The 26,904-nt window shown below is 33.0% G+C and overlaps 11 protein-coding genes across 11 annotated transcripts, besides 3 other annotated features; 5 read left to right on the forward strand and 6 right to left on the reverse strand.

The window, feature by feature from the left end:
- Nucleotides 1–281: 281 nt before the first annotated feature.
- Nucleotides 282–1,762, reverse strand: TVAGG3_0955190 (protein ubiquitination; the record flags this gene model as incomplete). The annotated part of the gene is made up of 1 exon (XM_001316030.1): nt 467–1,762. The coding sequence occupies one exon, from the start codon at nt 1,760–1,762 to the stop codon at nt 467–469; it is 1,296 nt and encodes a 431-aa protein (XP_001316065.1).
- Nucleotides 1,763–3,823: 2,061 nt separating this feature from the next.
- Nucleotides 3,824–6,254: a mobile genetic element.
- TVAGG3_0955210 (zebrafish ch211-108c17.2-related family) lies at nt 4,590–4,981 on the forward strand (the record flags this gene model as incomplete). Its single annotated transcript, XM_001316029.2, has 1 exon — nt 4,590–4,981. A coding segment is annotated over one exon (392 nt), but the record flags the coding sequence as incomplete, so codon positions are not given.
- Nucleotides 5,028–5,816, forward strand: TVAGG3_0955220 (uncharacterized protein; the record flags this gene model as incomplete). Its single annotated transcript, XM_001316028.2, has 1 exon — nt 5,028–5,816. One exon carries the CDS (start codon nt 5,028–5,030, stop codon nt 5,814–5,816), a length of 789 nt encoding a protein of 262 aa, XP_001316063.2.
- Nucleotides 6,255–6,714: 460 nt separating the features above from the next.
- Nucleotides 6,715–7,485, reverse strand: TVAGG3_0955230 (uncharacterized protein; the record flags this gene model as incomplete). The annotated part of the gene is made up of 1 exon (XM_001316027.1): nt 6,715–7,485. One exon carries the CDS (start codon nt 7,483–7,485, stop codon nt 6,715–6,717), a length of 771 nt encoding a protein of 256 aa, XP_001316062.1.
- Nucleotides 7,486–7,674: 189 nt separating this feature from the next.
- TVAGG3_0955240 (pyrroline-5-carboxylate reductase protein) lies at nt 7,675–8,552 on the reverse strand (the record flags this gene model as incomplete). Its single annotated transcript, XM_001316026.1, has 1 exon — nt 7,738–8,547. One exon carries the CDS (start codon nt 8,545–8,547, stop codon nt 7,738–7,740), a length of 810 nt encoding a protein of 269 aa, XP_001316061.1.
- Nucleotides 8,553–8,676: 124 nt separating this feature from the next.
- Nucleotides 8,677–9,978, forward strand: TVAGG3_0955250 (uncharacterized protein; the record flags this gene model as incomplete). Its single annotated transcript, XM_001316025.2, has 1 exon — nt 9,055–9,930. One exon carries the CDS (start codon nt 9,055–9,057, stop codon nt 9,928–9,930), a length of 876 nt encoding a protein of 291 aa, XP_001316060.1.
- A 456-nt stretch (nt 9,979–10,434) lies between these two features.
- On the reverse strand, nt 10,435–13,245 carry TVAGG3_0955260 (uncharacterized protein; the record flags this gene model as incomplete). Its single annotated transcript, XM_001316024.1, has 1 exon — nt 10,435–13,245. The coding sequence occupies one exon, from the start codon at nt 13,243–13,245 to the stop codon at nt 10,435–10,437; it is 2,811 nt and encodes a 936-aa protein (XP_001316059.1).
- A 115-nt stretch (nt 13,246–13,360) lies between these two features.
- TVAGG3_0955270 (TOR signaling) lies at nt 13,361–16,681 on the forward strand (the record flags this gene model as incomplete). The annotated part of the gene is made up of 1 exon (XM_001316023.1): nt 13,361–16,681. One exon carries the CDS (start codon nt 13,361–13,363, stop codon nt 16,679–16,681), a length of 3,321 nt encoding a protein of 1,106 aa, XP_001316058.1.
- A 312-nt stretch (nt 16,682–16,993) lies between these two features.
- Nucleotides 16,994–17,063: a mobile genetic element.
- A 111-nt stretch (nt 17,064–17,174) lies between these two features.
- Nucleotides 17,175–17,377: a mobile genetic element.
- A 735-nt stretch (nt 17,378–18,112) lies between these two features.
- On the forward strand, nt 18,113–19,885 carry TVAGG3_0955300 (spectrin binding; the record flags this gene model as incomplete). The annotated part of the gene is made up of 1 exon (XM_001316022.2): nt 18,716–19,885. The coding sequence occupies one exon, from the start codon at nt 18,716–18,718 to the stop codon at nt 19,883–19,885; it is 1,170 nt and encodes a 389-aa protein (XP_001316057.1).
- A 420-nt stretch (nt 19,886–20,305) lies between these two features.
- Nucleotides 20,306–21,094, reverse strand: TVAGG3_0955310 (uncharacterized protein; the record flags this gene model as incomplete). Its single annotated transcript, XM_001316021.1, has 1 exon — nt 20,306–21,094. The coding sequence occupies one exon, from the start codon at nt 21,092–21,094 to the stop codon at nt 20,306–20,308; it is 789 nt and encodes a 262-aa protein (XP_001316056.1).
- A 582-nt stretch (nt 21,095–21,676) lies between these two features.
- Nucleotides 21,677–25,538, reverse strand: TVAGG3_0955320 (cytoplasmic FMR1-interacting protein-related family; the record flags this gene model as incomplete). Its single annotated transcript, XM_001316020.1, has 1 exon — nt 21,894–25,538. One exon carries the CDS (start codon nt 25,536–25,538, stop codon nt 21,894–21,896), a length of 3,645 nt encoding a protein of 1,214 aa, XP_001316055.1.
- Between the last annotated feature and the right edge of the window lie 1,366 nt (nt 25,539–26,904).

Here is a 26,904-nt window from a genome sequence, read left to right on the forward strand (position 1 = left end):
AGCTAAATTATCTGCAGAGATTCAAACATCTATCAAAGAATTTGAGAAAAGCTAAGAAGACTCCCAAACTTTCTTCTGTTAACCTTAATGCTTCGAGTGAAGCTTCATCAGCTCCAAAAGCGTTTGTTTATGAAGCTGCTGAAACTGAAATTGCAAAGGCTCCTGCCTAAAAGCCAAATATAGATCTTCAGAATTCATTGAGTAGTCTTGCAACTTCAATTTTCGCAGCCAAGACGGTATTTATCATAAATGATACATAATTTTATATTTGGATCCTTTATTTTATATAATACTAAAAAATATATTAATTATATGATTGTAAATGAGTTTATTACAATGGATATTGATTTATAAAAAGAGAGAATATCAATTTTTAAATTATGTATATTTAGTCATGAGAAAAATATACTCGTATGAATGAATAGTGAAAGAACATTCATTATTCATCCTGTGATAAAGTCTATTTTTATATTTTTATTAACTCACCTTTGAAATCAAAGATAAGAATTTGCAAATAATCATCATTGCTTGAATTCTTTCCTATTTGAGTTAATTTGAAAGATACAAAATATTCGTTTGTTTGAAGTGGAAATTCTTTGATTTCTTTTTGTTTAAATCTATAATATTTATCATTATCTAATACAACAGTTGTTCCATCTTCTTTGATTCCTTCTAACTTCCATCTCCTCAATAAACAACTATCATACATAATTGTAGATTGTAAAACATAAGATTTTGGCTTTAATTTATATCCTTTTAGATCAGCTTTTATCCATGAATTTGGAAAATTATCAGTACAGAAATCAACATCATTTCTATAAGAATTTATATCTGATAAACTTCCATTTGCAACAGATGAAGCTGTAAATTCCATTTTAATTTCGTTATAACCTACTAACTTAGTTCCATTAACATCAAAAGAGTTATTTGATATTGTAAATTGATTTTTAATAATAGGTCTTTCGAATGTTGAAATAGGTTCATTTGAGATTTCAATATTTTCTCGAAGATTTGAATGATAATTCTTTAATGTTTCGTTATATATAGAAAGAAGAACTCTTTCGAATGAATGTTCAATACAAAAATTATAAATTATATCATATGTTTCTCGTGAACAAAATGTAAGTTTGATGTATCTAAATAAGTCAAACAATGTATCATTCTGTTTGCAAATTGATAAAAGTAAAAGAGATAAATGATCTTCGTTGTCGATCTTTAATTCGTCTGAGGTAATGATTTTTTCACAAAATTCATAGCCATTTTTTGCGAAGTGTTCAATGATATCTTTGTCATCTAAACAATACAAATGTGATGAAATGAATCTAATGCATTCGTTTTCTATTATAATATCATTTTCAAAAACTGAAATTTCATACTTTTGAAAAACGTTTTCTTTTGTAATAGATTTGTCTAATTTAACATGCTTTGCATATAATTGTATGAATAATTGATTTCCAAAATGTTTTCCAATTTCAAATATATCATGATAATGTGATTCATCTTCTTCAAAGTCAAATTTTCCTGTTTCAAGAAACTCTGAAAGTATGTCAATTGAATCTTCACATTTAAGATCTAGATTTGTTTGATATGATGACATCGATTTATTAAGAACGCATTTTTCTTGGATTAAATCTGAAAAACAAACTGCAGAAGACTTCTTTGTTTTGATTATTCGACCATTAATATTGATATTAAATCGTCCACACTCTGTCAGAATGCCAATACGCTTTAATTCGTTGCGAAATTTCGTTATATGAACCATTAAAAAAAATTATGAAAAAATTTACCAACATTTCTTAAATATAAAATTTTTATCATGTGGTTCTCTTTCCCTAGGATTCATTAGGTATTTTAAAAATTTAAAAATAAAATAACATAACATAAAATAAATTACCCAGATTTTCCTTACTTTTACCACTCCCCATGTAATTTCTGGGGAAAACGATAATTCATTTTTTTTTATGGATGAATAGATCGTTTTCCTAGAAAGGACCTCATATCTCTGGCTAAAAAGAGTGTCAGATCCTAAATAGGTTATTGATCTAGTGTACAAATCCAATAAAAAGCCTATTTTTTTGGCTTTTTTGGTGCTCATTTTTTCGAAGATCTACATGAATATGGGGAAACCATCGGATTTTTTTGGTTAACCCACATCTTCATGTAATCTGGACTATCTTTCCTCGAAGGACCTCTTTACGGGTGTAAAAACTCATAAAGTTCTCAAAAGATTCATTCTCGATCTCCATGCTGAAAGAATTTACAATAAAAAAGAGATCTACGCATCAAACTACAGCCATAAATGAACTGAACCCCTAAAGCTCAGCTCTTAGTTTATCAAAAACGTCGAAATCCTTCTCATTGCAATCAAATTTTCTCAATAACTCATAAGAAAAATCGAATTTTGATTAAGCCGATGTTATAGGTATCACAAATACTACAAACTTGAGCAATATCGAAATTGCCAGCAAAAGTTTGAAATTGCATTGCTCATATTTGTTTTGTAAACTAAAAATCTGCTTATATTATTCATTAATTTTTTATATATTATTCATATACTTTAATAAAAACAATACTATTTCACCTTAAAAATGAATTTCATAAGTCAATATTATTTTTTTGAAAATGTATCAATTTTCGATTAAAACAACATGAGAATAAAATTTACGCAAAATTATTTTAAAAAATGGTTTTAAAAATTTACAATTGATTAAGAATAAGATTGCAAGAAGTTTTGAAGTTTAATTTTAAGAAAAAAAATTCGGATATTATTCATGGATCTAAGTAATCTGATATTTGAGTATCGGCACTATGCATAAAACATATATTTATAGTTTTTTTTAGATTTTTATGATTTTAAATATATTCAAATTTGGCAATCCAATAGATTTTTAAAAAATAGGTAAATAAAAATAGATTACATATGCAGCAGATTTAGAACATGAAACAAATCTTATAGTGACCCAAAAAAAATTCATGATCCAAAAAAGAAAAAAATTGGCTAAATGGAAATCAAACCTTGGCATAATGAATCATTATGTCGGATGTTTGCACTACACTACACCGGCAGTTCGAAAAATACCCTTGGTGGTTCTATTTAATAGCTACTCCCAACGATAGGCGGTGTCCCCAGCTTTAGAGGGGTGGTAAAAGTAAGGAAAATCTGGGTAATAATAAAAAACTTTTGATGTTGGTACTTCCTTGATTCTCATTGTTGTTGCTGTTTTGCGAAATTATGCACTTTTAGAGCAACGTCTCATTCTCAAATGATAGTATGAAAGGGTTGAATTTTTGGACCACCACATTCATTCATGAAACTATCATCCACGTCTTATCTATCATGAGGTCATCCTGAAGCTTCAGAGGTAGAAGCTCAATTTCAACGATGAAATATTTCAGGGTAAATTCGACGTTCAATGCGGATTGATCACAAATTACTCCACCTATCAAGCCACAAAATTAAATATTCTGTGCTTTGATTGCTCCCTCGTACGAATCCTATTGGACGAACTCTTCTTCCTCGTATCAATCAATAAAGGTAACGTTATTAATCAGTATCTCCAATATTTGAAGTCGGAGATTCTCTATTGACATCCCTAAGGAATCTTTCGGCTTGTGTTCGTGATTTGCAATAGTTTAAGGTCGCCAAAAAAGTGCGGAAATTAAAAACCGCAGTTTGAGTACTTTCTGAGAGTCTGTTTGTCAGAAAGTATACATTTGTAAACTTTCTGACACTAAAATTTTTTTGGTCCTTTCAAAGTTTTTGACAATGTCAAAAAGTATACATCGGGGCTCTCAATTTTCCTCTCAAACGGCGGTTTTTTAAGGATGGGCACTCATTAGGGTGATGAAAAAAATCAAGTCTAGCAAAGTCAATATATATTAAAAACAGTGAAGACTGTTATATAGCATTATAGTGCACAAGCTCAAATATTTAGTGATGCATTTCTCGAACTTATTTTATTTATAAGTTAACCTTGAAACATGAATTTTAGTATATCATGAGCATATTTTTTTCTAATTTTGCAATACTTATAATATCATACCAGGATTCATGTGGAAGTCTAATATTTGGTATATAATATTCTTACAATAAATGTATTAATTCAATTATATTCAAAATGATGGGTCGCAATTTTTACTGAAATTGCAAATTTAATTTCAACAATGAAATTATTGTTAAAAAAAAATAGCACAACAGCAAGATGGACAATCATATATAGAATTATAATGCTCCATATAATGCTTTGATTTGATGCGTATATAATGTTATTTTTCGAACATCTTTGTAAAAAATTGATTTTTGTAATTTTTGAAAAAATTCGATTTTATTTCGAGATTTCCTCTATAGGTCAAGTATATTGAACAATATTCCTATGGGAGAAAATAATTGTAAGTATGAGTACTTTCATTAATACTATGGGTGCCCTGGTTATCGCTCAAACGATCAAGTTATATCTCGATTGCGTAAATTGAAATTTTGCTATTTTCTAAATTCACGGCAACAACATTCTTTTATCCTGATCGTACATCACAATATTTGAATGTGCGACCATTTGTTCAAGAAATCGTCAAGTCATTCTTCATTTTTCATGCCGCGGCGAACAAAAGCAGTTGCAAAGCGTATAAAGAACTTAGTTCAAAGCGCGAAAAATAGGGTAGAGCCATATGTCGTCAACACTGTTGAATTTGTGCTATCTGTATTATTGAGCGGCGCTACATTTTGCCAATCAGAATTTCAATTCATGCTGAATAACATCAAAGTTCCGTCAGAAGCTACATTTCATCGAGTCCAAGAAAAGGTTGGTCGTGTTATCATAGAAGTTGCCAGAGAATCTGTTAATTATTGGAAATCTCGAATGAGAAAATGTTCGGGACTTTTGTTTGCCGGTTCTTGGAGTCAGAGAAGAAATGCAATGTTTTGCTATGTACAATTTGTAGAAGAGAAACTCAAAAAAATTGTAGATTGGGAAGTGATATCTAAATCTTTTAAAAATTTCAAAGGTAATTTCAACGGAAAATCAAATGAAATGGAATTTGAAGGCTTAAAAAGAATGCTGAAGCGTTGGAATAATGAAAAACGTGTAAATTTTTTTGTGCATGATGGCGATGTCAAAATTGTTTCTACAATCAAAAATACGTTCAAAGGTATCAGAGAATACAGAGATCCTGGACATTTTCTTAACAATATACAGAAAAAGCTCAAACTGCCAGAATTCAGAATCTTATCTAGCATTTCAAAGAATTTATTGCGTTGGCTTAGGCAACTTCTCAATGACACACATATGTCAATTAAAACAAAGAAGTTTTTATGGTTGAATTCCGCTAAACATTATGCCGGAAATCATAAATTTTGTCCAGATCCTGAAAAATGCAAGATGATTAAACCATGGAAATATGCAAAAAATAAAACTGCTATAAAAACACTTAAAAAATTCCTCGAAGATACCGTAAAAATCTTTGATATGGTAAAAAAGATTCATTCAACTCAAGTAGTTGAATCGATAAACCATATCAAAGCAATGCTTGCTAATAAAAATATTAATTGGCATGCTTCTTGGCCAATTAGGATGGCAGTCACAATATTGCATTTCAATGAAAGTATGTTTGAAACGATTGTAGCAATAAGATACAGGTTAAATTTACCAACAATGCCAGAAATGATGAACAGATATTTCAGAATGTATGATACAACAAAAGATTTAATCAAAGCATTCAAAAATTCAAAGCAAGTTCAAAAAAAGTTTGCGGCATTAAGAGCTATAAAGAGAGGTCTTCAAGCTACCGATGATCGTATTACTCTTAAATCACATAAATAATTATTAAATTTATTTCACCCTCAAAACATCATAATCTTGCACCTTCTTTGAATAAACACTTTCACATTCTATTTTTAATTAATGTTTTTTAATTGTCCAAAATTTTTAGATTATATAAGATATAATTTTTTATAAAAGTATTATTTTCTAAAAGATAAGTATATATTCTTAATCACAAAACCTAGCATTTTATCATATCTATATATCAGCTTCCTAAATATAATACTCATATAGTTAGTATGATTTTAATGTTTTTGAACATGAAACGAAAATATGATTACAATCATATAACATAATGGAGTTATTGATATAACTTATATGCATGATACATTAAGAAGTCTTCCAACAATATAGATATAGTTGTAGATTCCTATGATTCCTTTTATATTGTGAGATAATAACATTTTTATGCTGTCAGGAGCCTATGAGTGCCCATCCTTAAAAACGCTCATTTTTTCATCGACCTTAATATGATACCAAAGAAAGTTTAATTCGAACTAAATTCTAAAAATGACAGAATCTTTCGATAGCTAAAAATTTAGGGATATATATTGATGTCAAAAGAAATTGCGGAAACTGCTGATGATTTTAATGATGACCTAAAACTTGCAGATGAACTTATTAAAACATATGATTAGACTGTATTTGCTCTTCGCAATTTCCTCCCAAACAAATCAAAAGACGAAATCGTGCAAATTATTTGCCAGGAAATAGAAACTGGTTCAATGATTATTACATTTGTCAATTATTCATTTTGTTAGAATACAAATTATCTATGTTCAAATAATCAAGGATTGCGTTAAAAACTCATTGCACTAGTCGTGTTGTTATTTTTATTTTAGTATCAATAGAAATCAATGTAATTAAATCTAACAATATTATCAGAAACTGAAAGAGCTTATCTAGCTTCTGGGTTGTATCTCGGAACTCCTTCTAAGACAGAAGTATATGCGCGATCAAGAGCAGCACAAATAGTCTCTTGATTGTCTGAATAGTTGCTCGAAGACTCAAAAACAATACCAATTGTATCGGAATATTTTTCACGGCTATTTTCATCGAATATTGAGAAAATTCGAATATTCATTTTATCTTGTTTAAATGCATATCCTTTTTCAATCCACCGGCGTTCCAAATTTTCGCCGATTGACTGCAAAAATTCGTGAATGTTACCTGTAATTTTACTATTAACCATATGTTGAAGGTAAACGGATTTTTCTGGATCTTTTGTCTTGAAATAGCTTCCAAGAGTGATAACATTGGATACTCCTTGCTGTCCATCTAATTCTTCGTTAACTTGGATAATCATTCTTGAATGTTTGTACATTGAGACTTTCATTTGATACTCTGTGTAGTCGCCGAAAATGTTGCGAAATTGAGCTAACTTTTCATCTTTTTGGGATGAAGAAATTTGAGTTTTTATGGTATAGATGGATTCGTTCATTTTAAAAAAGTGACAAACTAAATAGCGTGCCATTCCATGGAATTTGCAAAGGCAATGTCTGCAAAATGGAACTAAAAGAGCAACAAGAGTGTATGTTCCCCTCTTGTCGGTCAAAGTTTCGCAATCAGAATAAGATTGCGGAACAGTGTGCCTTTCCGGTGTATTTGCATATACAATTGTCCCGGAATAATGTTTTGAGATCAAAAAGAGTGCATATTCCATTTTCATAGCTCAATGATCATTTTGAATAACCAGATTACGCACAGTGGGCCATTTCCACGTCCTAGCCTATTTATTGATCTCATTAATCAAGCATACTCACCAAATTATATCATCTAGGATTAATATTATACTTTCTAATATTAATTCACAAGAAATTTATTAATTTTTCGCTTATTAACGTACTTTCTACCCATAATTTTTCTTGTTTATTTAGTATTTATTCATTTCTTGTTTATTAACAATATCAATATTTTTTTTTTACTTTCCAAGTTCTTGGTTACGCTTTGTTGATTGAAGAACAGCTTCCATAACTGTTGCTCTGAATTTTCCGTCTTCGAGAGCTTTGACACCTGCAATTGTTGATCCTCCTGGGGAGCAGATCTCGTCTTTGAGGGCGCCTGGGTGCTTTCCAGACTGGAGAACAAGTTCTGCTGTTCCTTTAAGTGCTTGTGCAGCGTATTTGTATGCATCTGGTCTTGGAATGCCTTCCATGACAGCTCCATCGGCCAAAGCTTCGATAAACATGCAAAAAAATCCTGTGCCACATCCAGCAACTGATCCAGCAGCATCCATTTGGCTTTCTGGGATTTCTTGGATTAAACCTGATTTAGAGAAGAAGTTTTTAACTTTTTCGACGTGTTCATCTGTAGCCTTTGGACTTCTGACAAGAAGTGTCATTCCTTCTGAAACTAAGCAAGGTGTATTTGGCATTAATCTGATAATTGGAATATCTCCAAGAATTGATTGGTAAAAGCTGATTGTCTTGCCAGCTGCAATAGTTAAAATAACTAATTCGCGTTTCTTACGTTCTGATTTGACTGTATTAGCAATTTCTTTAAGTACAGCTTCCATCATTTGTGGTTTAACACCAAGGACGATGTATGTAGCTGATTTAACTGCTTCAACGTTTGTATTAACAACAGTGCAGTGTATTTCTTCAGCAATTTCTTCCGCTTTAGCCCTTGTTCTGTTTGTAATAATAATTTCAGATGGATCTAATACTTTAGAACATGCCTTTGCCATTGCTCCACCCATATTTCCTGTTCCAATGAATGCAATCGACTTCATTTCAGAATGGATAAAAAAATAAATTCATTAATTCAATAGATTGTCAAAATTTTTAAGGAAGATTCAACGTATGTATAAACATGTCTATCTAAAAAATAAACAAAAATGAAATGATGAATAAATTTTGGAGGAAAATCGCGAATTGCGCGAGTACCTCACAAAGTTATCAAAAAATGAGGTTGGAGATAACAAAGATCATATACTAGAAGTGCTTGATAGTTTAGGTTTGTGTCCTATTCCTCTAAATTTTGATGATGCAAAAGATTTAATCGGAGTAAATCAATATATAGAAGAAAAACTACATGAGTTCTATTTTGGAACTCATAAAAAGCAAAAAAGATACATTCCTGCAGAAGGATCTTCTGCTAGAAAAATATTTTTGATTTTATATCAAGCAGGCGATAAATCATTAACGAAATCAGATATATTACGAGAAATATGATTTGTTCCTCCTCCACAAGGAACATTCAGACCGAATAAAGCTAGTGTCTTACACCATTCAGTTCAATGAAGACACTAGAAAAGAATGGATATGTTCAACGATTTCGAACTACTAACAAAGATCAGTTTAAACTTACTGACGAAGGCAAAAATCTCGCAGAAGAAATTTTTACAAACTCTCAAAAACCTCAGAATCAAGAAGAAATCCGAGATTCAGCAGCTTCTCCAAGAAATTGTAGCATGCTTGTTAGTACAAGCGATATAGAATGTCGTACAACCCTTGATGTAATTGATGCCATTAATAGAACGAACAGACAATGGAAGAAGTCATCAATTCCTGTTGTATCAATATGGTTTTTAAGAAATAATGAGGTTTACGATACAATTGTCCAGTTTTCGGGAGGAAAATTACAATCAACAAATAATCAAATCCTCAAACATACTTCTGGAACTCCTTTTAAGCACAAAATAGTAATTGTTACAAGCAAGGAAAACGTAACATGTGTCAGTAAAAAGCTTCAAGCGATGTCTGATTTCGGAATTTCGTTAATTTACATCGATACGCCTGCACAAGTCGCGAATTACTTGGATAAGCTATGTTATATAATGGATAAGCGTGGTACAATTATGGGCAGCCTCAAAGACGTCACTGCTCTATGTGAAACAAATAAATTTGCTCCAACAGTTGGCGAAGTATGGCAGAAGACACTGAAATTGTTTCCTGGCTGTGGCCCTCAACTATCTGCTGCAATATACTCTATTTTTAAGACTCCTATCCAATTGATAGACTACTTTAACAAAGCAATTCGTTTGCAAAGCGAAGATAAAGTCTCTGTGACTGAAAGATTCTGTGATTTGATACAGCATAAAACAGGGCTCAGGCCTAAGTCAAATACTGTTGATGCCCTAATGAATGTTATTGGTGTTCCAATAGAAAAATAAATTAAATTATTAATTATTATTGTATTTTGTTGAATTTATAAATGTTTGATTATGTATGTGCATTAATTATTTACTACTTGATATAAAATATGAACTAATTCATTAATGATTTTTATTAAATCATTGTATATCGTAAACAATCAAATCAAAATGATTACTTTTAATAACAAACTTCGAATTTTGAACAAAATTCTGATAGATTCCAATTTCTTTCAATTTGGTATCTAATTCATTGATGATTGATCGCAAAACACTCCCCCTATCAAGGCTTCATATAGTTAACAATGAAAAATGATATTTTGTGCCTTGATTTAGCACAAAAGATAGATAACTTAAGCTCCTAATATGAATCTAAGAATCTATGTACAAATAGTTTATTCATATTCATGCCCGTAAGAGTCGAATAGCTTCTAAAGTAGATTTCCAAGCTAGTCAAAGAATGAAGAGGTATTATATAGAAAATTCAAACAAATAATTTATTAAAACATATAAATAATAAAAGTCTTATTGTTGCCTAATTTCATCGAGTAATTTCATGAAATCATATTCAATCGATGCATTTTTGCGTTCTGCAGTCAAATCAATAATAGAAATAAGAGGAACTTGGAATGCAGGCCATCCTTTAATAGGAGACAATGGATCACCAGAAGCTCTCTCCAGTTGTTCTGAATCTTTCATGATTTCGTTCTTTTTAACTGTTGGAATTGTTGGCCTATATGGTCCATCTGCAAATGCATCGGCTTTGGATGAAGAAGGATCTCTTGTTACTGTGATTGTCGATAAAGTTGCTGGAATTGCAGTATCTGGATCAAGGATCTCCACATTTTCTTGTTTAGGTTGTTGTGGAGCAGCTCTTGGTCTTGCTGCTGATGGTCCAATTGGAATCTTTTCGACAATTTGAACAGGTGCTTCAGAAACTGTTGTTTTTGTTGCATCAATCTGCGCAACCATCATCATATTATTAGCATCTGATGTTTCTTCTGTCTGATGTTCGTGGGTTGTCGTTGTTGTTGAAGGAAGAGCCAAAATCATTCTTTCATTTCCTCCTGGTCTGACTCTATTCTCGAGCTGAAGGATTTTACGTTGTGCATCGGCCTCTTCTGCAAGTTTTTTGATCCTTTCGTCGTCATTTTTATTATTAATTTGAGAAACTTGTTGCTGCTGAGGTTTATTAGCATTATTATTCTGCTCTGTGTTGTTTGCATTGCTTCCTCGTACGGATCTTGTTGGACGAACTCTTCTTCTGACATTAGATTCTGTTGTTGCTGTTGTTTGCGTTGTATATTCAGTAGTTTGTGTCTCGTATGTTGCTGTCATTGTGGAAGTAGCTGTTCCTCTTGTTGGACGCCTTCTCACTCTTGTTTCTGAAACTTGATTTTGAACAGGTTTTTGATTTTGAGGCTGATTTTGTTGTATTGGAATATTTTGCATGTTAGCATTTACATTTTGTTGAACAGGAGATGGTGATTGGTTTGAAGCCGGTGTCACTTTTTGGTTTATATTTTGGTTTACAAATGGTGGATTATCTTGAATTAGAGAGGATTTCCTTTCGGATTGCTGAGTATTTGTAGTGACAGCACGAGAATATTCATATGTTGTTGAGTCAACGGACATAGTGGACTCTAATTCGACGTTTTGGACTGGTTTTTGTTGTCTTCTTCTTGATCCGTAAGTTCGGGATGTATAAGTACGTGAATTTCCTTGTGTATCAAGAGAAACAAGCTCAGGCTGAGTGCTATTCTTGATATTTGCCAAAATTCTTTCCCTATTTTGCTGAACTTTTTGTTTTTCTGTTTCTATAACTTCCCTCTCGATTTCATTAAGAGGTTTAAGTGCTTGTACAAGTTTTCCGCCTTTAGCTTCATTAGCAATATCTAAAACAGCACTTCCAGAAACTTTTCCGTAATTATTTTCTGGTTCTGTATCAATTTGTTGGTCTGAATCAGCATAAATGTCTTCAATATCATCTGCTTGCACTGGATTGGTTGTTTTTGTTGGTATTGGCTGTGGTAATTGTGATTCATATGATAATGAAGTTGTAACTCCTTGAGAAAGCGTTGGTAGGTCAGTTAATATCTCTGCTTCATCAGCATATGCATGTTTTGAACCTTTATCTGGCTGTAATTCCGCTGGAGCTTGAGAAATTGATTTAATATCAACTTCTTGTGAAGAAAGATCATGGAAGAATGAATCATCGATATCATTATCGTCTTCCATTAACTTTGCAACTGCTTCATTATTAGTAACTCCTAATAATGCTTTTCTTGTCGGATCAATCTCGTTCGGATTAGAAGATTGAAGCTGATTGTTATTGTTTGTACCAGTCTGATTTTGTTGAGTGTTAATTTGAGGCTGGTTTTGAGTATTTTGAGATTGTTGATTTTGTTTTTCGGAATTTTCATTAATTGGCTGCAAATTATCTTTACTGGCCTGATATAATGGTGGTGGCGGTGTTGACGGCTGGATATTCGTTGCAGATTGTACAGTTGAAGAATGAGGAGATCCAAGAGGAGAAGGTCTTCCGTAATCAGAGTATTGATCGTCATCGTCATATGATTCTGATTCTTCGTAATCAGAGTATTGAGAATAAGGATTATTTGTTGTATAATAAGAAGCAGAAGTATTGTATTCATCAATTGATTGTGGTTCTTGTCTTGTTCTAGTTCTCCTCTGATTCTGTGGTACTGGAAGTTTCTTTGCAAGATTTCTTTCTCTTTCATCTCTTTTTCTTTGTTCTTCAACTGCTTTTATGTATTCTCTTGATGCTTTTCTGAGATTTGACTTAACGCTCTGCTTTGCAACTTCTTCATCTTCAATTTCATCAATGATTGGATCTTCATTATTGAAAATTGACTTGATTTTAGTCCTACGATTGCGTGGAGACATAACATCTCTGTAATCTATCTCTGACAGTGTGTCAAGCTCAATAAATTTTGGAGCTGGTGATAATTGATTTGAACTTTCAGAATCTGATAATTCTGGTTGGACCGTTGTAACTAATTGTGGTGCTTTTATGTGTTTTCCGCTTTGGTTTGATCCAGGATTTGTGTTTGAACGAGATCTTCGTGATCTTCTTGAAGATTTATTGGAAAATCTGAATACTGGAATTGTAAAAGCTTCTGTTGAATCACGTGTATTGTGTGATGATGTTGCTGTTGGATTTTCTGAACGTGTATTTTGATTTTCATCTTCTGAATCAAAGATAACTGTTGGTAATTCAATTCCATCATTAATCTCTTCTTCATCATATGCAGATGAGTATCCTTCATTCGATGTAGAATAATAAGAATAGTATTCCCCTTGTTCTTGATTCATTTTCAAAAAAAAATTAACAATGAACGTTTGGAATTTAAAATTTTTTGTGAAAATTCAAAATAATGTTACTTAATAGCATATGAATAATAATTCTTTCGAAATTTTCTGTCATTCAATGAGTTCATGTGATGAATCCTCAACATCTTCCGAAATAGATGAGCATTCTGATACAGAAGACAGTAGTATTCTAGATCCAAATTTAAACAGTGAAGGAAAATCTCAAAATAAATCCGAAATCTCTCTAAATATTAAATTTAAATCAAATTATAAAGAAGAATTGCTTAATTTACCACATATAAGAGATGAGTGGTATAATGAAAAGTATGCTAATGTATCAATTCCTCAATTGGAAACTCTTGGAACAATTGTTTACATGATATCTAGTAGAAATCAAATAGTACAGCAAACAGAATCTCTACACAACAAAAAATTAATTATGGCATGGTCTAATATCAAGAATATGAGTGATACAGAATTTCCAGGAATAATTCAGAAATTTTTCAAAGCCGGCTACAAAATAAGAAACTACAAACCAACATTTTATTCAATGCTCAATCCTACAGCAAATTCAGTCTCCTATTTACAACAATTTCGCCATGATTATCCTACAGGACGAGCTGTCTTTCATTATGTCGGTTGTGGCTTTCCTCCAATAAGTAATGAAGGTTTATTCATCAGATCAGAGCTCGGAGAGACCAAAAAATTGATATCATTTTATGATCTTTTTTCTCAACTGAAAACTCCTTCATTTTTCATCTTCGACTGTGAAAATGCAGGATTAGTAATTGATTGCTTCAAGAACGTTGAAGATAAGCTCAAAGGAACCGTTCATAGCGCTTCAAATTGGTTTTGTTTATGCGCAACTTCAAAAAATGAGAAGATTCCATTTGATTCTTTCATTCCTCAAGACTTTTTATCAACTGTTCTTCTTTCTCCTGTTCCTATTGCTATATTAAGCCATATTTTGAAGCATTACAACACAACTTTTAAACAATCTCCATTAGATTTCATCCAAAAACTTGTCAAAGAGAAGGATAATGATCTACAGAACATAATAGAGAATGTTGCTGAAGCAGTAAGTGCCGATTTCCTTCCACAAAGTATGTTTTCGACTTTGTTTAGAAGAGAAATTTTCGTAAGAACAATGTTTCGTCGTTTTATCATCGCGCAGTTCTTATTAGTTAACTACGCTGTCACACCCGTATCCTATCCTTACTTGCCTGCTATGTATAACCATAACCTTTGGCAAACATGGGAAGCACAAGTAGATATGTGGTTATCAAAAACTTTGAATGTGTCACCTTTTTCATTTGTCACTTTTTTCGCATCATTTTCGAAATCGTTACAATCGAAGATAAATTATTCTTTGAGTTCAAACAAAGTGGAAAAGTCTCTTTTGGATGCTTCCCTTTGTCAAACTGAAAAAGGTGAATCATTTGTAACGATAAGTCAATATTTATGCTTGGATAAGGAGAATAGAACAACTGTTTCCATGTTAATACCATTCCAAGAATGGTTTGAAGCTTTTTTGATTATGCCAAAAAAAATTTCGAAATCCGAAATTTCGGTTGAAGAATTTCATTCATTTCTTTTCATTATTTTAACTTGTTTGCATACTTCTATTAATGTTTTAACAGGAATTGGCTGGAAAAACGACTTATCAAATTTAATTAATTTAACTGTTGACAATAAGTATCCAGAACAGACCAGATCTCTTTGTTGTTGCGTGGTTTCATCATTGTTCAGCCATTTTAGGTTCGCAAGGCAAGTTGTAAAAGAAAAAAAGATTATTCAGAAAATAGAAAGCTGTTTATTGGCAAGTTCACCTATTATGACTTTGTGGCTCCTTCTGATGATAAAGAGAGCGTTTTCTTTCCTTTCTTTGAACAAATCAAATCCGAAATTTCAATTTATTGTCAATGAACTGACAAAAAGTGCATCTGAAGAAGTAAGAAGTGCTGCAGTATCTTGTTTGGCTTTGTTTTGTGATGAAAGGAACTTATTACCAATTTATTCTTCAATTTATTGTTTGTTTGACTGTTCTTATCTAGTAAGAATGCAATACTTGCTTCTCGCAATAAGAGCAACTGCTTCTTTTCCACAAAAAACTTTTAATTTTGATCAAAAAATTGAATTTAATAATTTTAAGGATATCGAGAAATATTTCTTGAAAATGGATGAAATTGATGATGTTTATGAAATTTCTTCGAAAATTGAAAACAAAAAAATTCAATTAGATTTTATTCCTTTCATTATTGAATATTTCTGCAAGGATCCTGATAAAAGAGTTTCTGGTCTTGCAAAAACAACAAAAGAACAGTTTATTTCTGGTACAGAAAAAATTGCGATTCCATTTGGAATCAAAGAAGGGGAAGTTGATGATTTTACAATTGTGGAGTTGGAAAAGAACATTGATAAGTATAAGATTCCCTCAGATTCATTCAATCTTTTCAAATCTGCAACTGAACAGTTAATTTCAGGTAAAATGTGGAAAATCATTGAACCAGAAGCAGATATTGAACAAAAAGAAAGCGATCCTGTGTTTATTTTAACAACAGGAACCTTTGTTCAAGTTGCTCATTCAACATTACAAGGAAAAGTTCCTGTTAAGCTCTGTTATTTCAAGGACAATATCTGTGTTGGCTGTAGTGATGGTTCTGTCCAGATTCTTGGTGATGACCATGAAATTAAATCTAATTTTGTTGCTACGAATAATTCGTTAATAACTGATATGGTTTGTGTTGATGATTCATTAGTTGTATGTTCATCTGATGGATCTGTTTCTGTTTGGCCGGAAAATGCAAAGAAAAAACCATTTTACAAATTTAGAGCTTCTGGAAACTATTTAAATGATGATCCTCTTTATTGTTCGAATAATAAGTTTAAGCGAAATAGCATAGCAACATGTAGAGGAACAGAAATCTGTTTTTGGGACTTAATCAAATTGAAATTGACAAATGAGTTTTCATTTAATGAAAAATCTTCTGCAATCAATTATTCATTTAATTCTGAGAATATTCTGTATGTTGGGGGCTCAAATGGAACGATTTCGACGTTTGATATCAGAAGTGGATTAATTTCTTCAATTAAAATGGAATCTGAAGTTATAAATATATCTACAGCTATAGGTGAGAGTGATGTGTATTACACAGCACATTCTAATGGCCAGATGTTTAGAATTGGAGTTACATCTGGAAAATTTGAAGAAATTTCTGGAGGAAAAGGTCCATTAAATGATTTTTCATTACATCCATCGAACAAAATTATGGCATCTTGTCCAATTGACTCAGAACCATTTGTTTTCAGTACAAAAGGACAAATGATGTATAGAATGCCTGTAATGCAGAATTCTGTCATTGCTGCCATGCATCAGAAGACACCAATCATGACATTTGCAAACAAACAAGGAGAAATTCACAGCTTCCAAATGATTTAATTTTATTCTTTTTTTTATCCATGTAAATTTGTTTGTTTTAAAAAATAATATTTCTTTTAATAATATTGAACTCTTTTCTATATGCATAACAAAAAAATTTAAGATATCAGACATAGGATCGCCAAATTGGCTGTTTTTTGCCCAAGAACTCAGCAACCCAATCGTGCAATGTTCACATAGTCTTGCCGCCAGGATATAGTGGCTAATATGTGTGGACATTGCGCTTCTAGAGATATACTACTAATCCATTATTGGCCAAATACACTAGATTACTTTTTCCAGGTTCCCAAAGAGCATATGACTCTGTAACTGCTCGAATAGGGCTAAGTTCTTCCGAAGCTTCTCATTGAATGAGACTTCGGAATCTCTTGTTCCTAAAGTATTCCTACTACTGTTCTCTGGTCTGAAAAGGATAAATATAAGCTAAAATTTGTCGAAAAGAATAGAATTTCTCGGAGGTATCTCATTCAATTAGATAATCTACACCAAGATTTACGTTTGTAGTTTCTGACTCTCTATTGAACGGAAAATGTAAATTTACTCGAAAAGAGCAAAAGCTCTTCTGATGCCTCTCATTTATGACTTCAGAAGAACGTTGTTTTAGTGTAATGCGCGTATAATCTTGGGTCAAAAGAGAATGAGAGAACTTGTTTGTATTTCGTTTTGCTTAAGTTCTCCGGATTTCTCTCAAATGAGAAGAATGAAACCAGGAATTTTTGATGTAAAGCTCTGGGGATTTGTATTCCAGAGAGTGAGTAAGTATTAGCGATTCATTTACTTTTGTAGTAAATTATGCATTTGAAAAGGTTACAATTACCACAACACTTGTGATTTTTAGATAAATATTTTCACTACCCTAATGAATATGGTTTCATATCATCTTCTGGTGATACACATATGAATCGTCAAATGATGTGATGAATCAATAATAATTCCCATTAATCTGGTTAAAAGATTTGTTATTCCAGGGAAACATCATTGTTGAAGTCAATAACTAACATTTTGAGAATGTCTCCGCTTCATAGATGAGGAATCATGCGAATCACATCTTTTACTAATTGATCCCGACGAATATATAAACATTGAAAATTAAATTGTTAGTGATTGGGCCACTCATCACGATATCTTGTATTATGTTTATTCCCTTGGAAGGTCTGAACAATTGAACTTAAAAGATAAAACGGATTGAAACGAGAAAAATAAGAACTTCCTGAAAGTTCCATCGATATATTTTGAATTCTTTAGAATTGAAGAAAACTTTGCTAAGAAGGTGGTGATATGAATTCTCGGATTTGATATGTTTCATTGAATAATTGGGTATTATCGTATTTTCCAAAGTTTTCAATATTTATTTGACGATAAACTTGGATTTTTAAATTTTTTGACATCTATTGTTCAATGTACATATTTATGCTTTTCATCTTAACTATTCAAAAGTTTACTTCCGAAAAAGAACTCGGTACTGACCCACTTTTGTTAAAGTATATTGGATATTGTAAAACATGGGATAAAATATACACTATTGATTCAGAGGAAAAAATCTCAATAAATAGATTATTCTCAGAAATCGAGGATAATTTGATTAGTCCTGGATATTTTACAGCACAACAGTTAATTAAAAAGATAAAAGAAGTTAGTGAAACACGTTTACGTTATCGTCATGCGTATATAGCGATTATGGAGAAATTGGCTGCAGAATATCATTGCGAAAACTGTTTGAATGTCTCATTTCTTTCAAAATACGACAGCATCATTAAAAATACCTATAAAGAGGCAATATTAAATGATGATGAAAATGCATTATCACAATTCTTGGAAAGTTAAAAACTTAATCTTATTGAATTACTTGAAAATTGTTGTTTAAATGGAGCAGAAAATTGTTTCAAATTATCAAGAAAAAACTTTAAAGCGAAAATCACCAAAAAATGTCTTAGAGATTCATATATTGGGAACAATAAATATATTATACAAGAATGTCTGAAGGTACAAAAACCTGACGCATCTACATTTGAAGCTGCTATCAGATCTCATGATATGAAAAATTACTATGATTTGTTATCTAATACCATGGCGGAATATTCCAAGCTCAACCCACCATCAATAGAATTCTGTTGCAAACATCTAAATCTTCAATTATTTATTGCAAATTTAGTTGGAACTGATGAAATTGACTTGTGTTTAGTAATGTCTCCATGTTTTCATATTCGAGATCTTTGCAAATATTTGTATGAGAATGGTGGAAAAATCAATCATCAAGGTCCACTTGGAATAACAGCTCTTAGTGTTGCAGTTTATGAAAATCAAACAGATATTGTTAAAGATTTAATTTCATTCGGAATTGATATTGAGAAATCAGATAAAAATATTGGAAGTCCTCTTACTGTTGCCGTAATTCTTAACAATACTGCTATGGTGGAGTTACTTATTTCATATGGGGCTAATGTCAACGTTCAAGGTAAAAAACATAGATTTTCACTACTTCATCTTGCAACCATATTAAAAAATAAAGAAATTATTGACATTCTAATTAGTAATGGTGCATTTGTAAATCAGAGGTCTAACGAATTTGGTATCACTCCGTATATTTTGGCATCACTTATGAATTCTAAAGAAATTGTTCAACTTCTGATTTCCCGAGGTGCAAACGTCAACATGACAGATAAATATAGAAATAATGCTATTGCTTATGCATTATTGTATAACAATAAAGAAATCATGAAAGAAATGCTTATCAAATTTAGCGCATTGGTGGCGCTTGATTATAAAGCATTTGATATGGAAAGCGATAACAAAGACTTGATGGAGCTTCTAATTTCATCTGGTGTAAATCTCAATCAACAAAATTCTCATGATAATACACCTCTTCATATAGCAGCAATAACTTCTAATGGAGAAATCGGAGAAATTTTAATTTCACATGGTGCCGATATTAATGCTTTAAATGAAAATGATTATACTCCACTTGATTTCGCAATTATGCGTGGTAAGAAAGAGTATAACAAAGAGTTTCGTCAATTTGGGAATCAAAATCAACAAGATTTTCTTGATTTTTTGAAGAAGAAAAGCGAAATGGTATCTCTCCTATATTCACATGATGGAATAGCCAATTTTAACAAGGAGTTCAAAAGTAATTCTATCTCAGATATAATACGAAATAATTTTTATGGAGATTCGCAAATTGATGACATAATGAAAATGTTATAAGAGCTCGAACAATAACCAATTGCTTTATTAGTTTGATAAATTCATTTTTTGGGATCCATATAACTTTTGTATCTTCTCAATTTTAAAAAATCTATTATATTATATTAGCTTTTCATTTTATATTCGATCTATCGATGAGACAACAAAGATCATATATGACAATAGCACGATAAGCTCAACAATATAATAAAATTCACTATCCAAATTTAGTGAGTGCACCAGATGGAAGACTTTTAATGTGAATTGGTTATGATCTCGGCTTATGAGGGAAAAGTTAAACTGTTGGATTAAAAAAAACATCTCAAAATTCAATCTGATTTGTTAGTTCAATTTCCATTACAAATAATAGATAAAATTTCAGTTCAGACAAGAAAAACAAGGTCCTTATTTGATATATTAAGATTGATATTATTTAATTTTTTAGTCAATCTTTAATAGCTGTTTCAGCCCTTCAATTGTAGTGATTCGGTGGGGAATTTTTATTAATTCCTCATAATAATATGGATTTACACGTTTTGATCGGTTTCTTAGGTTTTTGAGATAAAAGGGAATGTTGTATTTTCCTTGCTTAATTAAGTCTTCGACGTAGTCTGCAAATTCAAGGCATTTATTCCATTCTTCTTCGGAAAAGAAAAAAATACCTAATTTTAAGGGTGGCAATCTGTTTAAATAATCGATCAAACATGATGACTTGGATTCTTTTATAAGAAATTCATTTAACTTTTTCATTTCTCTAATAAAATCCCACAAATTGACTTTAATTAAACAATACATGTCATCAATGATCATTTCTAAGCGTTCGTGAAGCCATGGTATTGAATCTGTGTAAGGTAAAAGAAAACGACAAAATCGAAACTTCCAAGAATTGATCATGGAGATCTGCTCAAAATACTCGTATGTTTGATCAGATACATGTGCAAGGTATGTCAAGATTTTATCTATTTCCCTAGGTAAGAGTTCAGAAAAATTTGTATACTGAAGATAAGCTTCATATTTCCTTTGCATTTCAATGTAATAAGAATACAATTTAGTGGGAATAATATCAGGATACATTTTATATAACTTGTTGCTGAGTGAAATGATCTTCAGTTCGAATTCCAATGGATCACTAATGCACTTCTTGCATCTCGCAAGTAGATGTTGATGATTTTCCTTTTGATAAGGAGTCCAAACTTTATAAGTAATTCGAGTGTCTACTGCAGCAAGCATGAAAATTTTAAAATTGAATCAAACCGACGATTGAATCCAAATCTTCTGGTTGAAAAAAGAAAAACGAAATTGATCCGGATTTCTTCAGTCAAATGCTTAAAATTTTTTGTAAGTAGGAAAAAAAACCGTACAAATTCAAACATCTTTTTAAGCGTAAAATTTGTTTTTTTATTACCGGTCATATAAGAAAAGAACCGTTCATAATTCGATGTGTTAATACTAGTTCTATGAAAACATATCTTATTATTATTTATAAATTTAATGCTCCTCTCACTGCAATTAATTTATTGATGAGTGTAAATACTAGTGATGCATACGGCGACACAAAATGCAAAGCCAAGCAAGGGATAAGACCTCCAAAAGTTTTTTTTTCAAAAAATTTCTATCGTTAATCCAGTTCTCTCAAAAGGTATACTTAACAATTTTTGAATAGTTTACATTTCTAATCCTTGAAATTGATTAGGAAAGAAAATTAAATGATAAAATTATTGGCGTGTAGCGCCACTTGGAATCAACAAAAAATGACAACTATCAGGTATGGATGCTTCCCGAATAGAAAAAGAAAATCAGAGGATGATCTGGAAAATGTCAATGACAGGTCCCAATCCTCGCAACCTTATTATCCATCCGTTGTTCAAGAATTTTATCTCAAGGATTACTGATACACCAACATTAACAAAAAGCTTCGAAAGTATCAAGATTTCAAAAAATATAATTAATTATAGGGTTGAAAATGATTTTTTTTTACCGTAAGAAAAATAATTAAAGAATAAAAAAAAATAGCAGATTATAAAAAAAGTTACTGTGGACCAATGACAGTTTCAGCAGCAGTTTCGAGAGCCATCAAAGCGAACTGAAGAGAAGCTTCGACCAGTCTATTGATAGCCAAGAAGTGAGAAATCATGTCATCTTCGATTACAGCGATATCAGTCATATTCTGTTGGTTAATTCTTTCGCCAATTGACAACACCTTTGAAAGAGATCTCTGTCTTGTCAATGTCAAAAGAGCGCCAGCAGAAAGGAAGACGCCTTCACCGTACATAGCGAAAGCTCCGTGTCTCACCTTCTTTGCACTGAGTTCTGCATCCTCTGTAGAGTGGATTTCCTTGAGGCAGAAAACGAACTGAAGAACAGACCATGTTGCAGCGAAACCTGTCATTGAAGGGAAATCGAAGATATTTGGTGATGTTTCATTGAACAAATCTCCCTGTGCCAAGTATTCTTTTGCGAGTGCTTCAACGATCTTCTGCATGAATGGCTGAGTGATTTCCTGGTCACTTGGAACAACTTCTGCGCCAGTGAAATACTTCTTCAACTGTTTGAATCTGTCATCAAACAAATTGAAGAAATCGTCATTCTTGTTGTCGACATTCTTTATGTCTGTGCCATTCAAGTAAGCCAAGATCTGCTGTGTCTCATTCCTCTTCAATGAGTAACCGACATCGAGCATTTGAGCAACAGCAATTGTGTTTCCGAGTACTTTCATCAGCTCCAAAAGTTGTTCGATACTTGGATCATTGACGAAACCTCTGTACGCGCCTTCGAATATGTCGTAAACTCCGTGGCAGCCTGTTCCTATTGGTACATCAGTGATTCTTCTTACATTAGTGTGCATCGACTTGTACGCCTTGGAAAACGCCTGGAAAGCGGAAACAGCGTATTCGCACAAAGCCTGGCTCAACGCGTAAACACCGCCGTCGTCAAGGATGTAGACGAGTTCTCTGAAGTGTTCAACAGAGATGAAAGCTGTTGTTTGAGTGAGAACAGCGATCTTTGGCTTCTTCTGGCGATCGGATTCGGAAGGAATCATTCTCATTGGGTTTGTGTGAAGTATGTAAGAAGGAATGACTGTTTCGAAGAGGTGTTCTTCGAGTTCTTCAAGAACTAATGAGTTGAATGAGTTCGGTGTTGAATTCTGGAATACCAATGATTGTAATTCTTCCCATTTAGTAACAGGAATGTCGTATTCCACGAATATTTGATGAGTGTTCTTCAAAATATCCAATGTCTTCGTGAAAACAATCATTGACAAAAGACCATTAGCTCTCACTTGTGACAATGCGTCCTGCATCTGGTCGACAAACAGTTCGTCCAAACGCTGTGCGAAGAAAGCTTTGATGTCCAAATAATTTCCGAGCAAGAAAAGCTGGTTCTGCTGCAAAACAGCTGGGAATCTTCTTGCTGTCGGATTGAGGATCGTTGGCTCACTCAGCATGTTTGGATTGTACTGGTCGCTGAATGCCTGTGTGTGGTAGTTTCTCACGTTGTGGAATGCGAACTCGCAAATCATCTTTGTGATGGAGAGAACGCAGATTTCGGCTTCGGCGCGGATTTCGTCGAACAAATATTGGGAATTAAGCTTCTTGAGGGCTGTCGCTGCTGCATCATCGTAAATGGAGAGCGGATAGAAGATGGCGCCGACCAATTCCATCTTGCTAGCGTGGTTGATAGCGTAGTTAATAAGAATATATGGAAGGGAAGTTGTGACTGGGAAATAAACGGCGCCGTTTACTTTTTCAGAGACCTGGTTTCTGTAGACATCCAGCCAGTATTCCTTGAAGAAGAGAGAGGATTGGTCGGAGGCAACTTCAAGAACTTCATCGAGATTGCAGAGATCTGCGAAATAACGAGAATCATTTAAGAAAATCTTGATGTCGGCTTCTTCGTTGCTCTTTGCAATGCCGTGTACGCAAACTGGGTTCTCTTGGTTGAGGAATTGCTCCAATTGTGACCTCATTAACTCGATGAAAGAAAGATGAGGCATTGACTTGGTTTCCTCTTGCTTTTCTTCATCTGTGGCTTTGCTGGAGCGATGTTTCTTGCGGCTGGATGAGAAATCTTGTAAGAGAAGACACAAATTCTCAATTGATGAGTGGTCGTAGTTCTTCTTTCCGGCGCATTTCTTGGCGAGTGGTTCTAATTTGTTCTTGATGAAGTCCTGGATGGAGTTTTGAATGGCGTTTGCGAACATATCGTTCAATTTCGGAAGATTCTGGGAGATAATTTCGCGGAGAGTCCTTGCGAGTGCAAGAATCTGCATTGTTGAGTCTCTTTCAAAGTTGGAAAAGCCGTAACGCATAGCTCTTTCGTAGGCAGAAATCAATGATGGGTCTTGGGCTGGAACTTCTGCTTGTTCTTCACCGGGCTTGGCCTTGTTGTTCGAAACAATCTCGTAGGAGTTGGCGTTAAGGATTTTATCGGCTAATAATTCGACAATTGTACGAATAGCGTTTGAAAGGATCTTAATACTGGATGGGATCCTCTTCATGAAGTAATCTGTGAGTTCTGGAGTGACGCCTTCGTTCAAACGTGTCAAGTGGACGATCATATTATCAACTTCGTTTCTAAGTCCCTTTTGGATGCCTTTGAGGTTGACATTAAATCTCTGGTTAGCTACCTTGCCACCTTTGCCGCCTGTTTTGGCTGCAATGTCCTTGAGAAGTGAAGAATAATTCAACATTTCGTCGAAATCGAGAGGGAACTCGTAAACAAGAAGAATGGCTGGGTGCTTGGATCTCACTTGCAATAAGAGCTCCTTGATATTGTTGGGGATATCCGAAATGACTGATTTCCTTGATTTCTTCATTTTGTCTTCCATCTTCTTACCTTGTGTAACAAGATCGATGGTAAATGTCAATGCAACGATGTAGATTGTCTCGAGTTCGGCAAGAATAAACGTGTCGTTTGTGAGTTGGCTGTAAATTCTGTCGAAAAATAGGGAAGAAACCTTCTGGATTAATTCGGGCGACATTCCCATTGGTGAACCCGAATCGTTGACCTCAGTCAATGACTCAATAAGGTCGTGGCGAATACTTCCTGGTGAGTTGAACCAAAATCTAAGTTGCATTGGGAAGATTTCATTTTCTGTCTTACCGACAATCTTTGAAACCTTTGAAATATCATCAGCGACAGCCTTTCTTGTTGGATTCATCTGTGAAAGTCTTTCCATTTTATAAATAAGGCGAAAGATCGAATCGAGAAGCTGCTCGCTATATTTACCTTGGCTCCAGACATCTGAGTTGGAAAGAACTGCTTTGATATACGTAACGCAAGTGTCTACTTTCGATTTGAAATCAATAAGTGGATCAACGAGTTGTTTCAGAATCGGAAGAGCAACTTCGGTTGTCTGTTGGTTTTGTTTAGCACTAGCCTGAACGCGCTTTTCTAAATCTCTTGTAACAGATCTTAATGGATAGAAATAACTTGTAAATTCATCCATTGTTCTGCTATACTTATCAAATTGACGAATAATTATGATTGATTGTGATGCTAATGTATTTGAAGCGATAGCAGGGACCTTTTCTGCATCATCATCAAATGGATGAGAAAGCATGTTAACAACGGGGACAGATCTTGCAACTGTCTCGGCAATAGGAGAGCTATCGAGGTCAAAATTGTTGACGGCATCTTTGCTCTCCTTAATAATATCGCTTGTCAACATCATTTTTTTGAATTTGTGAGTTCACTTCGGATAAAATATAAAACACAAAAAAATCGGCATCTCTAAAATTTGTTATTGGATTACCTACGTGGAATAAATTTTGCGATTCAAATATCATGATTTATGAGACTAGAGTCAAAAAGTGACATTAAATGCTTGTAAGTATTGAATTCCCATGTAAACTATTCATTTCTATCGTTTTTTGTAGTCCACATTTCCTCACTCTCGATTTTACTCATAAAAATATTTAAAAATCACTATACAATATATAAAATATATATTTATATGGCTAAAACAATGTTATTTTTGCGAGATTTCATCTGAAATTAAAATTAGGAATTTTTTGAATTTTGAACTAAAATTTGTGATTGGCAAATATTGAATAATCGATTGGAATATGAAAGAAATACTTTAAAATTGAATAGAATGTGCCGATAGAATTTTTCTCACAATTTTAAAAAGTTGTTCAAATCCTATTTTTGATTGAGTTTTTGCAATTGTTATATATCAAGTGACAAGCTAAAAATAAAATTTTTGTTGCACTACTATTTTTGCAACAATTTGTAAATTACGTGCATCCCTTGTATTCCAGTGATCAACATCGAGATTACATATTGTAAGAAATCCTTTTGAAGTAGATCTCTATTTGAATTCAAATTCGGACAGTCTATTTTTCTTCGTAAGTGATATAATTTGCAATGTGAATATTATATAATTTGCTGTATATAAGTAATTATGCTTTAGGAAACTGCTCGGCATTGCATGAGAATCTAATCTTATAATAATTTTTTAGATATGTTGAAATATGTAATATTTAGCTTCAATATCATTTATTATGGTGTGTCTTTGCTGTTTTTTTGATATTGGATATCAATGACTCTTCTGTGAACGAAAAAATCATATAAATCATTAAATTCTAAACGTAAGCGAAACTTATTCAATTTATTATTAGAATCAAATCTATTTTAAAATTGAGCTATTCGTTAAATCACAAAAGGATACTTTATATTTTTAGTCAAAATTTGTTGATAGGAGCTTATTGGCGCAATCTCATGTTCTTCCTGGAAGCAGCGCACAGACCAGTCAGAAGCGCTCCTTCCAGGACCAGAAAGACTAGAAGGGGGTCCTGACCTTGAGAAAGGACCCCCTTCCAGGTCTTTCTGGGACAATTCGGTTCGCATTGCGAGTGTCTGCTGCTTCTTTTGACCAAAGCAGCAGACACTCGCAATTATATGTTGCGGCAAGTGCATCTGTGGTGTCGGAATGCACTTGCCGCAAACTTCGAGCAATCTCCTGATCTTCCTGGAAGCAGCGCACAGACCAGTCAGAAGCGCTCCTTCCAGGACCAGAAAGACTAGAAGGGGGTCCT

This window comes from Trichomonas vaginalis, chromosome I (assembly GCF_026262505.1).
Source record: "Trichomonas vaginalis G3 chromosome I, whole genome shotgun sequence".
NCBI classification, from domain to species: domain Eukaryota; phylum Parabasalia; order Trichomonadida; family Trichomonadidae; genus Trichomonas; species Trichomonas vaginalis.